This window comes from Gekko japonicus, unplaced genomic scaffold (genome assembly GCF_001447785.1).
Source record: "Gekko japonicus isolate JY-2015 unplaced genomic scaffold, Gekko_japonicus_V1.1 scaffold64, whole genome shotgun sequence".
In the NCBI taxonomy this organism is placed as follows: domain Eukaryota; kingdom Metazoa; phylum Chordata; class Lepidosauria; order Squamata; family Gekkonidae; genus Gekko; species Gekko japonicus.
This window is the reverse complement of record NW_015170277.1, coordinates 1189636-1201886: the sequence shown is the minus strand read 5'-3', so window position 1 is coordinate 1201886 and position 12251 is coordinate 1189636. Positions and strand designations below refer to the sequence as shown.

At 48.4% G+C, this 12251-nt stretch overlaps 1 protein-coding gene across 3 annotated transcripts in view; it reads right to left on the bottom strand.

Moving 5' to 3' along the window:
- CAMKK2 (calcium/calmodulin-dependent protein kinase kinase 2, beta) overlaps positions 1-12251 on the bottom strand; it is a 72246-nt gene that overhangs the window by 25406 nt on the left and 34589 nt on the right. For all 3 annotated transcript variants that reach the window (XM_015417703.1, XM_015417704.1, XM_015417705.1), the window contains 4 exons: positions 10664-10797; positions 9149-9185; positions 3961-3982; positions 184-272 (listed from right to left, as the gene is read on the bottom strand). In XM_015417703.1, coding sequence (XP_015273189.1) covers positions 184-272; positions 3961-3982; positions 9149-9185; positions 10664-10797 — 282 coding nt within the window. The remainder of the gene's footprint in view (positions 1-183; positions 273-3960; positions 3983-9148; positions 9186-10663; positions 10798-12251) is intronic.

Sequence of the window (12251 nt, the reverse complement as noted above, 5' to 3'; positions counted from 1 at the left end):
CCACAGCTCCTCACTCCGTGCATCCTCAGAGGCACTCTGTTCCTGATTACTTCTCCTGTTGTAGGGTTGAATCCCAGGGCTGAAAATAAACACTGCATCTCAGCCTACCCTCCAGTTACTCCCCACAAGCCGGCTTTTTCCCATTTTCTTGCCATTTTCCCAGACGTCACCCAAAATGCTTACAGTATTCAATGCCTTTGATCAAGTCCTGGAAGTGGAAGCGTGCCTGGTCTTCAGTAAGAGGTTTCAGGGTTGGGACTTCCATCACAGGCCTGCAAGGGGCAACAGACAGAATTATTCTTCTAAGAGAATGAAACTGTCAGAGGCAAGAAGGTGAGCAGACCATCCCTAATCTCGCCACTTAATGAGTCACAAGTAGAACCATGTGGATTTTTATTGGCTCCTTATATCATCTGACTTCCACTGAGCTATTAGCTGCAATACCAGTTTCTGCCTGTCCTCGGTGGTGGCACTGCAGAGCTTCAGAGAGCAGGCTACCACTGAGAGTAAGGCAACAATGTCCCACTTATCAGAATCCCTAGCCTAGCTTGAAGCTCAGTGCCTTACACACTCCTAGCACTTAAATGATCAGATATGCACATAAGATGCAGCAGCAAACGAGGGGGGGGAGGAGAATGGCGCAAGGCTTTCAGAGTTCAAGGGGCAGAACATCGACACCCTAACATCTCTTTCTGCAGAAGCAGGACAGTCAGGGTGGTGTAGTGGTCGGAGTGTCAGACTAGTATCTGGGAGATCTGGGTTTGAATCTGCAATGGGCCAGTCACACTCACTCAGCCTAACCTACTGTCAGCTAGCTGCCATGTTTTCCTGGATCCCTTCCCCGACCCTGGCGCTACGGCGCATGCCCCATCGCTTACTCGCTGCTCGGCTCGCTTGCTGTAAACAGCGATAGGGAGACCGTGAGAACCAGTGCTGCCAGACTGAGTTATCTATCTGTCCTTGTGACGAGGGGAGGGCTTGTGTTCCACCGCTGGTGTGAATATTTCGGCTCTCATGGAGCACTGAGACTCTCCCGCTTATGATGTAACATCCCGCTGGGAGATTTCCCGCGCGCGTGCTCGGATTTCATTTGCTTAGCCGTTTGCCTCGTCCTGCTACAGGAAGGGATGGTCCCGCCTTAGTGTCATTCCTAACAATAACCTTGTGGACATGGTGACAGACCTGTAGTCTAATAAAGCGTAACGCTTCTTAGGAAACGTGTGTGGAGATTGACTTGCTGTTGAACCTGACACCTACCTCACAGAATTGTTGTGAGGATAAAATGAAGGAAAAAGAAGAGATTGGATTTATACCCTGCCCTTCACTACCCAAAGGAGTCTAACAGCGGCTTACAAACTCCTTTCCCTTCCCCTCCCCACAACAGACATCCTGGGAGGTAGGTGGGGCTGAGAGAGCTCTGACAGAAACTGCTTTTTTTCAAGAACAGCTCTGCCAGAACTATGGCTTGCCCAAGGTCATCCAGCAGCTGCGAGCGGAGGAGTGGGGGAATCAAAGCCGGTTCTCCCAGATTAGCGTCCGCGCACTTAACCACTACACCAAACTGGTTGAGAGGAGACCGATGTAAGCCCCTTTGGGGAGAAAGGGTGGGATATAAGTGGAGGAAATAAATTTTTAAAACGCAAAATATGCTTATCAGACCAACATGTGTAACAGTATGAGCCGGTATGGTTAGACTAAGGCCGAAGAAAACTGGGTTTAAATCTCTGTTATGAAGCACCCTGGGGAATTTGGCTCAGTCACTCTCTCTCTCATCCTAATCTACCTCACAGGATTGTTGTGGAGATAAAAAGGAGGAGAGAACCATGCAAGCAACCCTGAGCAATTTGGAGAAAGGACAGGGTTTAGGGTTGCCAGCCTCCAGGTCTGGAGTCACAACTGATTTCCAGAACACATCAGTTCCCCTGGAGAAAATGGCTAATTTGGAGGGGGGACTCTATGCCATGGTATCCCTGATAACGTCTCTCCCCACCACCTACCCCCGGCTCCAATCCCAAATCTCCAGGAATTTCCCAACCCAAAGCTGGCAACCCTATCAGGATACAAAGGCAACTGACAGATAATACCCCTTTATTCTCTTAGGAAAATGTTAACTCCCTGTCTTTCCAGTTAAAGGATACCTAATGCAGCTGACGATAATAAAAGCAGAACCCATCCGGAACATCCATCATAATAAAGAGAAGCGGCCGTAAAAATGCATCAATATCGAGAAGTAAGATCCATTAAAGGAACAAATAAAGTGCAACCGCGTCTTAAAACATCATCCATAAAAGAGCAGCCTGTCCCGACAGGCACACCGGGGCAGGGCGGCACCTTAAAAGCCTTCGGCACCATGGGACAAGGCAAACCAACTGCCCCGATGTGCAAAAGGGGACGGCATCTGCTGCACTTCTTGCGGGCGGTGGGTGGGGAGAGGAATTGCACAGCCAAGGACAAGCAGCTGAAAAAGCCCTGTCAAGGGTGCCTACCACCTGGGCTCCTGCAACCAAGGGCTGTGGCTCAGTGGAAGAGCCTCTGCTTGGCATGCAGAAGGTCCCGGGTTCAATCCCCGGCGTCTCCAACTGAAAGTACCAGGTGATGCGAAAAGACCTCAGCCCGAAACCCTGGAGAGCCTTTGCCAGTCTGAGTAGACCGTACTGACTCTGATGGATCCCAAGGGTCTGATTCAGTATAAGGCAGCTTCACGGGAAACCAAGTGGCGCCACCCAATCTTTGACCCTGGGCACGCTCCAGCGCAGGGTTGGCCCTCAGCAAAGTGTACCGGGCACCAGCGAAGCACGGGTTCTCGGCCCGCTACCTGCTATTGGTGGCCAAGAGGGGATCGGTGTTCCCTCTTGGGCCTTTGTCCCCGCCAGCCAGGTCCAAGTCAGGACCCCGTGGCCCAGAAGGACCCAGGAGGGGGTGGGCAAACCAGGGCTGGGCGGGGCAACAAAACATCTTGAAGATATTTGGATCCAAAATGTGCAAAAGCCAGTTGGGTATAGTGCAAGAAGGATCTGGGAGATCCAGGTTTGAATCCTCACTCGTGCCATGGAAGCAGGCTGGGGGACCTTGAGCCTGTCACACACTCTCAGCCCAGCCTACCTCACAGGGTTGTTGTGAGGATAAAATGGAGCTGGGAAGAAGGATGGAAGCGGCTTTGGTTGCCCACTGGGGAGGAGGAAGACAGGTATAAACAGGGTTGCCAGTCTCCAGGTGCGGCCTGGAGATCTCCCAGAATTAGAATTGACCTCTAGGTGACAAAAGATCAGTCCCCCTGGAGAAAAGGGCTGCTTTAGAGGCTGGACTCTATGGAATTACACCCCACTGAGGTCCTGGCCCCTCACCAAGCCCCTCCTTTCACCTCCCAAAATCTCCAGGAATTTCCCAACCCAGAGTTAGCAACCCTAGGTATAAACGAAGACAAATAAACACTTCGAATTATGCAGATTCAGTTCCCTGAAGGGTTGATTCCACAAGAGAATTTAGGTCCACTTATGGCAGGATCTTCTCCCTGTGTTTGCGTCTCTGCTTCAAACGGCCACCCAGCGTGCAGGACTCTGGCTAGAGCGGCCGGGGACAGAGCCGATTTCGAGACGAGGGGGAGGCTCACACAGACATGGCCGTGGAACAGTGCGAAAAGGGGGAGAAAAGGCAGACCGCACGTGCCGTCCTAAGGGCAGGGAATGAATGTTAGGCTGCCGGATCCTCGGGAGCAGGTCTCTCAGCCTCAGCTGTGTTGTCCCAGCTTAATTAACACCCCTGTACGTGCGCCTTGGTGTTTAGTCATGCCGGCCACATGACCACGGAAACGTCTTTGGACAGCGCTGGCTCTTCGGTTTGGAAACGGAGATGAGCATCGCAACCCTAGAGTCGGATTCGACTGGCTTTCGAGCAAGGGAACCTTTACCTTTTTACAAATGAATCAGCAATTAATGCAATAATAACCATAGGAAATCTTACCCTTTTTTCACAAGCTCAAATACTGGAAAACAAAAGGAAAAAAGACAATTCAGTATGGGAAGCGGGGCCTTCGCAGGCAAAATCCATCTCATTTTTTAAAAAAACGCTTAACTCCTCGGCCGTTTTAATCTCACACGTGACCGTCAAACGTTCCTGGAAACCAGGGTTCAAATGCCCACTGTGCCATGAATCTTACTGGATGTCACTTCAGGCCAGTCGCACGCCCTCAACCTAACCTACTTCTCAGGGTTGTTGTGAGGGGAAAATGGAGGGGGGTGGGCAATGTTTATTATTTTATTTTATTTATTTATATTTGAATTTATATCCCGCCCTACCCCGAATGCCATGAATGCTGTGCATGTTTCAAATAGCCTATACCTTCCAAAGGCAAGAAGTTGCAGATAGGTTGTTTAAGCTATGCGGGTCTCCACTGGGGCCATCTCTGGACAAGGGTCTGCATGGGAGCCCCTCCCCCCCATTCACTCTGAGAACGTAAGAGAAGCCATGTTGGATCAGGCCAACGGCCCATCCAGTCCAGCACCCTGTGTCACACACTGGCCAAAACCCAGGTGCCCTCAGGAGGCCCACCAGTGGGGCCAGAACTCCAGAAGTCCTCCCACTGTTGCCCCCCAAGCACCATGATGACAGAGCCTCTCTAACCCAGACAGAGTGCTCCATCTATACCTTGTGGCTAACAGCCACTGATGGACCTCTGCTCCAGATGTTTCTCCAATCCCCTCTTGAAGCTGTCTATGCTTGTAGCCGCCACCACTTCCTGCGGCTGTTAATTCTATGTGTTAATTACTCTATGGGTGGTGAAGTGCTTCCTTTTATCTGTTCTAAGACTATTGCTCCTTAGTTTCATGGAGTTCTTGCACTGTGAGAAAGGGAGAAAAGTCCTTCTTTCTCTGCCTTCCCTATCCCATGCGTAATTTTGTAAACCTCGATCACGTCACCCCCTCAGTCGTTGTTTCTCCAAGCTAAAGAGCCCTGACCTCTTTCACTTTGCTTCATAGGGGAGGTGTTTTGAGCTTTGCAGGATGTATGAAATACATTCTTAATAAGACACAGCCTTTGTTCAAATTGGGGGAATGCTAACAGTTGGAAAGGACGCAGATTTTACTTGAAACGGGTACCTAGAGGACCCCCCCCACACACACACACACAATCAAATGAGTCACAAGTTGGACTTGGCCCTCAAAGGCTCATCTTCAAAGCTCTTAGAAACCACAGGGTCAGTCCTTCACCGAACTGGGGAAAACGGAGTCAGATCAGAGAGTAAGTGACTTGCGAGGGGCCACCCAGTAAGTCACTGGCAGAGAGGGAAGAAATGAAAACTAAATGCCAACAGGCATTCTCTTCCAATGCTGATATGTCCCACCCCCTCCTAAAGAACAGCAAGGTCACAGCAGCGTGGGAATTGTGTCTAGGAGGATGGTTCAAATTATGTATATGGTTTTTTTTCCCCCTTCAAAAAAAAAGTTCATTTCCATCAATTCTTCAATTGCAAAACCAACTCGAAACAAACACCAGATGGTGCAAGGAGGGATGAGAATATGGGCAACGCAGCCCAAGATCTATTTTGGTCTTTCTGCCATCTGGAACTGGTCACCCGCGTAGGCAGAATGCCAACCCAACTGGCCTCCATGGCCACGCTTACCTGATCTAGTCCCACACAAAACTCACAGGGGAAGGAGGGGAAGCTGCAGTTGGGAAAAAGTGTCTATTTTGCTATCTAGAACAACAAGACTGTCCATGTACCAAATGGTTGCCCTCGTCAGAGTTATATGCCAGTTGCAAATAGATATGTGACTACGTATTTACTGTTTATGGATGCTACGAATAAGCGGTATCAAATTAACTGAGTAAGGAGCCTTAACGGACTGATTGCTTGTCTTTGAAACCAATTGATCGATTAATCAGTAACATTTCATGATTCTTTGTTTTTTTGGGGGGGGGGGATTATCCAGTACCTATACCGCTTTTATATTCAAAGTACTCGAAGCAGTTAACAAAATGTTAACAGCCATCAAACAACAACACATGGAACGGTAAACAACAGACTAAAATTATCCTGAAATGGCAGAGTGGTCACAATTTCCACCAAGGAATCGCTTTGTTGCAAAGGATGCGCCGGGGAGGGGGATACCCTGGGTTACATGCACAGCTTAAAACAAGTCCAACAGTGTTGTGGGCAACGCTCCCGGAAAGCTGTGGAGTCTTGTGAGCAAAAATTCTACTTTGTGAGCTACTGGCATGTGAGCGAGCGATTTGGCTGCTGCTGCATAAATTAGTCTGCTCTGGAGCCCTCCTTCCTGAGCGAAGATGAAAATGTGTGAGCTGGAGGCTAAAAAACTGTGAGCTAGCTCACACTGACTCAGCCTAGCGGGATCACTGGTGGTAGCTGAAGGTCTCCCAGAATTACAACTGGTTTCCAGGCGACAGAGACCAGTTACCTTGGTGAAAGTGGCTGCTTGGGAAGGTGGACTCTGTGGCATTGGACCATGCTGAGGCCCCACCCCACCCCAAGCCCCGCCCTCCTCAGGCTCCACCCCCAAAATCTCCAGCTGGAGCTGGAAGCCCTTGTGGTAGGAGAAGACCAGCCGTGGAGGGCAGCAGTGGCTTCCCACGAGGGGTGCCGCACGAGGCCACCGCCCTTCCTCACTGCCAACACGCCAACTCTCCCTGCTCGCCCAGCATAGCATTTCCCCGCTGCCCCCAAGGCCTCTGCCTCGTCTGGGTGGAATTTCAGGGTCGCTAGCCTCCAGGTGAAGCAACCCGAGCCGCAGTGTTATAAGAGTCAAGTAACAAATAAATATACACTGCAAGGAACTTTTGTAAATCAATGTGTTGCGTTTATAACTATCATTCTATGGTTTCATAAAGTATGGGACTTATTTATGTTAGAGAGTTTTTCAATTTACAATTCCAAAGATCAAACTGAATGTGAGTTTTATAATCCGTTGACTATATGGTTCCCTATTTTGGGGTAAAATAACAATTGACAAATTTGTTTGGGAAACGATTAAAGAGGCTAAATATAAAATTATGTTGTATAATTAAGAGGTAAAGTAATTGTGCATAAAGTTTACAAAGTTTAAATCGTTATATTGGCAGGACACTGTTGCACCTAATGTGTATGCTGAATCTATATATTACAAAGTTAATTACAAAGCAGGTTCAATTGTATTCTACTATAAATGAACTGACTTTCTTTTTGACTTTGTATGGAAAAAAATTATGAATCATTCCATAAAGTGCATTGTGTGCTATTATAACATCCTTGTCAGGTACATATACTCAGTTCATTCAGTTTAATTAGGGAACACACGCACTACTGACCCTGTTAACAGGTGTTGAAAGGTTTAATCACCAGAGAACAGGGTCAGTAGCAGCTCCTTCCGGCAGGTAGCAGCACATATTTCTCCCAAAATTTGGGTACAGCACTTTAGCAGGGTTTTTGGGTCTTGTGCCCCTCCTTGCCCTGTAGTGACATCCCAGCCTCAGAGATCCATCTCAGGTATCCCAGACCTCCCTGAATGGGCCCCAGTTTCAGAGAGGGAGATCAAAGGTATAATTAACTCATTGGCTTCAGGGAAGTCACCTGGGGAAGACTTGATTCTGTCAGACTTTTATAAAGCTTTTCCCACATGGTGGTCATCCGTGCTAGCTACGGTTTTTACACAAATTAATGGTACAGGTTTAATTCCTTCTGGTTGGAAGTATTATTGTCCCCATTCATAAGAAAGGGGACAAAATAGACCCACGGAACTACAGACCAATAAGCCTGATAGATATAGCAGCTAAGGTTTATAGTAAATACCTGTTGTTCAAGTTGGATGACTGGGTCCTTGAGAATCACATCATCCACCCCCATCAAGCAGGGTTCAGGAAAGGTCTTTCCACCATTGACCACTGTCTTACTCTTCACCAGCTGGCTTATGCAAGCTTAAATGGCCCCACCAAGTCTCTATATGTAACGTTTGTAGATTTGGCTGCGGCGTTTGACTCCATCGATAGGAATAGCCTTTGGCAAAAACTGGCAGATCTGAATATTGATAAGTGGTTGTTATTCTTATTACATGATATTACATACAGATATTAGTGCCCAAATTAGAGTTGGAATGTCGAGGTCTCTAACAAAATTCCAATTCATAAAGGAGTGAAACAGGGGTGTGTGTTGGCCCCTTTATTGTTTAACTTGTATATAAGCAAAATTGTCAACAGTAGTATGCAGCCTTGAGAATGACAGGAGCGCTCCATCCACAAATCTTAGTTGCACAATGTGGTAAGAAGACTTATGAAGCCAGACTATATGAGAAAAATGGTATAATTTTTATACTTATGAATTATGTCTTTTAAACAGTCTTTTGTGGGACCGGCAATAAGCATCAACAGAACTACAAAGCCCCCCCCCCCCTTTTGGAAGACTTCGTGCAAGTAGAAGCGGGCTTGTAATTCTGGAAACTCCCATTGGGGCTTGACTTTTTAAAATACTGATGCAGAATTGACTGGTAGTTGTTAAAACTGAATGGACTGAATATATGTACCACCTGACAAGGATGTTATAATAGCACACTATGCACTTTATAGAATGACAGTTATAAACAGAACATGTTAATTTACAAAAGTTTCTTGCAGTGTATCTTTATTCGTCACTTCAGCCTCCAGGTGGGTCCGGGAGGTCTCCCGGAATTCCAACTGTTCTCCAGACTACAGAGATCAATTCCCCTGAAGAAAATGGCTGCCTTGGAGGATGGACGCTCTGGCACTAAACCACGCAGAGGCCTCTCCCCTCCCTAAGCCCCGCCCTCCCCAAACCTCCCAGCATTTCCCAAGAGTTAGCAACCCTGTGCTGGATAGTAGAGCCGTATAAGACGCCCAAAGACACCTTTAGAAATGCCCTATCGTGTGCCTGAGCCTCCCCCTCACCAGCAGACCACAGCACGATCTCTGTACCGTGACGGCAAGGCAAATGGAAGATCGCAACAGTTAAAAAGAAGATGCAAATTCCCCCTCCCTGGCTCGAGAGGACACCTTTAGGGGGAAAAGTTTCTGCCGGCTGGAGATGTTGGTTGGAGAGCTCTGGCGCACCAAGGGGGAAGGGGAAACGGCTACGTTGTGGGAGGAGCCTCTTTCGGGCGGGCCTCGGGCATGCAAAAGGAGGCGGGAAGACGAGCTTGTTTACCCATGTACAGATGATCTTCGCTGGGGTCATCTAGCACCTGCCGAGGGAACAGAGAAGGAAACAGAGAAGAGGCACCGGAGATGAGAACAGGGCAAGACAACAACCGCCACGCGCCTCCCGATTCTGGGAGCAAACATGCTTCAGAATGTTACCCTGCAGTACTCCCAAGGACAGCCAGGGTTCTTGATTTCCCGGGATTCAGAGGCAGCCGAGAGCTTGCCAAGAGCTTGCAGCATTTCTGAGAAATCTCCATGTTTGGCTAGGAAGTCAAGATTCTAGATCTCACAGCTGCGGACCTGCTTCCTGCAGAGCAATCCTAAACAGGTCTACTCAGAATCCTTCTCGGGTATATTTGGTAGCCCTTACTCTCAGGTAATAGCGTTCCGTGCGCCTTGGGTGTTTAGTCATGCCGGCCACATGGCCACGGAAATGTCTTCGGACAGCGCTGGCTCTTCGGCTTTGAAACAGAGATGAGCACCGCAACCCTAGAGTCGGATTCGACTGGCTTTCGAGCAAGGGAAACGTTTACCTTTTAGTCTCGGGAAAGTGTTTTTAGGATGGCACTGTAAAACATGCAGGCAGTGTCCAGGAAAGGATGTTTGAGGAAGGAAGGAACTCGGCCCTCTCACTTTGCGCTGGGGCCACATCCAGCTTGACTCTACTTTTAAGAATGAATGGCCACTTAGGAGACATCCCCCTCCCTCCCTGGAAGCCCTGCCATATACACTGTGTCTTCCCATCACTGTCAAGCCCGCCCCACACACATCAGGGAGAGAGGGGGTTATGCCTTCGTGGCATAGCCCCCTCCCCTCCCTGTTTTATATTATATAATAATAATAGTAATAATAATAATAATAATAGTAGTAGTAGTAATAGTAATAGTAATTACTACTACTACTACTACTACTACTACTACAACATAATTATAAAATTACAATTTCCCTGCAGTTTTCCTACGCCAAACCCTTGGAAGTGGATACCCCCTACTCTGGGCCACCACAGCTTTTGTAAAAAATGTTTAAAACCGGCACTAGAATACAGTTCTATCGATATACCATTGAACTATAGGTTTGGCAGGTTCTCTGTATTCCCAAGATGGGTCGTCGTGTTAGTCTGTCCACAACAGTAGAAAAGAGCAAGCGTCCAGGAGCGCCTTCAAGACTTAACAAAATATGTGGCAGGGTAGGAGCATTCGTGAGTCACTCTATCTGAAGAAGTGAGCAGTGACTGACAAAGCTCACACCCTACCACATTTTTTGTTAGTCTTTAAGGCGCTACTGAAATCTTGCTCTTTTCTTCTGTATTCCCCACTGTCATTTGAAAAGACAAAGTCTCTTGTCCCTTCAGTGGCAAAAACATGTCTTTTTCCTTTAGATTCTGCAAGGGAAGAGACCAGAGACTTACTTTAAAAAAAAAAAAAAACAGCACTGAACCATGGGGCAGATAACCTGTCCGGAATCCATCAACGCCTTCACCCCAATCCCCAGTTCAGAGCCCGTCCCAAACCAGCCTCACCTCCACCAGCTTGACTACATTCGGATGGTCAAGTTTTTTCAAGATGGCGATCTCTTGATACACCTGCTCAATGGGGCCTTTGGGTTGGCAGAAGCCTTCCAGGGGGGGCTTGGCACCGCGTGGGGGAGGACGGCCTGTTAGAAACACACAAGGAGGAGTCGGATATGTGGTTTCTGGTCCGAAGATGATCCAAAGCTGCTTGTGAAGGCACAGGCTGTGGATACAGTTACCAGTCTCCGGGTGGGGCTGGTGATCTCCCAGAATTACAACTGAACTCCAGACGACAGAGGTCAATTCCCCTAGAGGAAATGGCTGGTTTGGAGGGTGGTGTCTATAGCAGGGGTCCTGTTTGGAATTCTGACACCGCATGGTGGGTGCCCTGATAAAATGGCTGCCACAAAATGGCTGCCGTAGGAGGCGGAGTCAGTCACAAAATGCTTGCCACAGCTAAAGTTCAATAACGCAGAGTTGATCACCTGTGCTGTGGTGGCAGCTGCTGCCAAAGAAACACTTTTTAAAAAATCTGCACAGCCAATCAAATCTCCAATGGCCAATCAGAAGCCTTGGTGGGCAAAAGCCCTGCTCACATCCTCAAAAAACCCTTGGCAGGTGCCAGAAAAAGTGTTGGCGGGCACCCATGGCACCCACGTTGGGGACCCCTGATCTATAGCATTATACCAAGCTGTGGTCCCTCCCAACCAAAGCTCCCTCTAAGTGGTGGAGTCTTGTGAGCAAAAATTCTACTTGGTTAGCTACTGGCATGAAAGTTTTGTGAGCGAGCGACTGGGCTACCGCATAAATTAGTTTGCTCTCTGGAGCCCTCCTTCCTGAGCTAAGGCAAAAATGTGTGAGCCGAAGGCTAAACAACTATGAGCTAGCTCACACTAACCCAGCTTAGAGGGAACACTGCCTCCCAACCCTAAACACCGCCCTCCTCAGGCTCCATCCCAAAATCTCTGGAAATCTCCCAACCCAAAGTTGGCAACCCAACCACAGCTGCACCCTACTGCTCACCAAGGTTCCCTCTAAGCTGTGGAGTCTTGTGAGCAAGAATTCTTTTTTGTGAGCTCCTGGCATTAAAGTTGTGAGCAAGCAATTTGACTACTGCATAAATTAGTGTGATCTGGAGCCATCCTTCCTGAGCTAGGACAAAATGTGTGAGCCGGGGGCTAAAAAACTGTGAGCTAGCTCACACTAACTCAGCTTAGAGGGAACACTGCTGCTCACATCACCCCGCGCAAACCCTCAGTGGGGAGAATTCAGGCCTTCCAGCTGAGTGTCGACATAAGGGAGGCAGATCTGCCCCCCCCCCCCGGTCCTTCTGCCATCGATGCCGTTCCTCAGCCTCGTCACAAACCTGCCTGCCGTTCGTTCCTCTCATTTCAAGTCACACAGTGTCTTGCTCGTCCCGTCCCAAGCAATGCTCCTTCTAAGCTGTGGAGTTTTGTGAGCAAAAATTCTACTTTGTGAGCTTCTGGCATTAAAGTTGTGAGCGAGCAGTTTGGCTGCCGCATAAATTAGTCTGCTCTGGAGCCACCCTTCCCGAGCTGAGACAAAAATCTGTGAGCCGGAGGCTAAAAAAACCTGT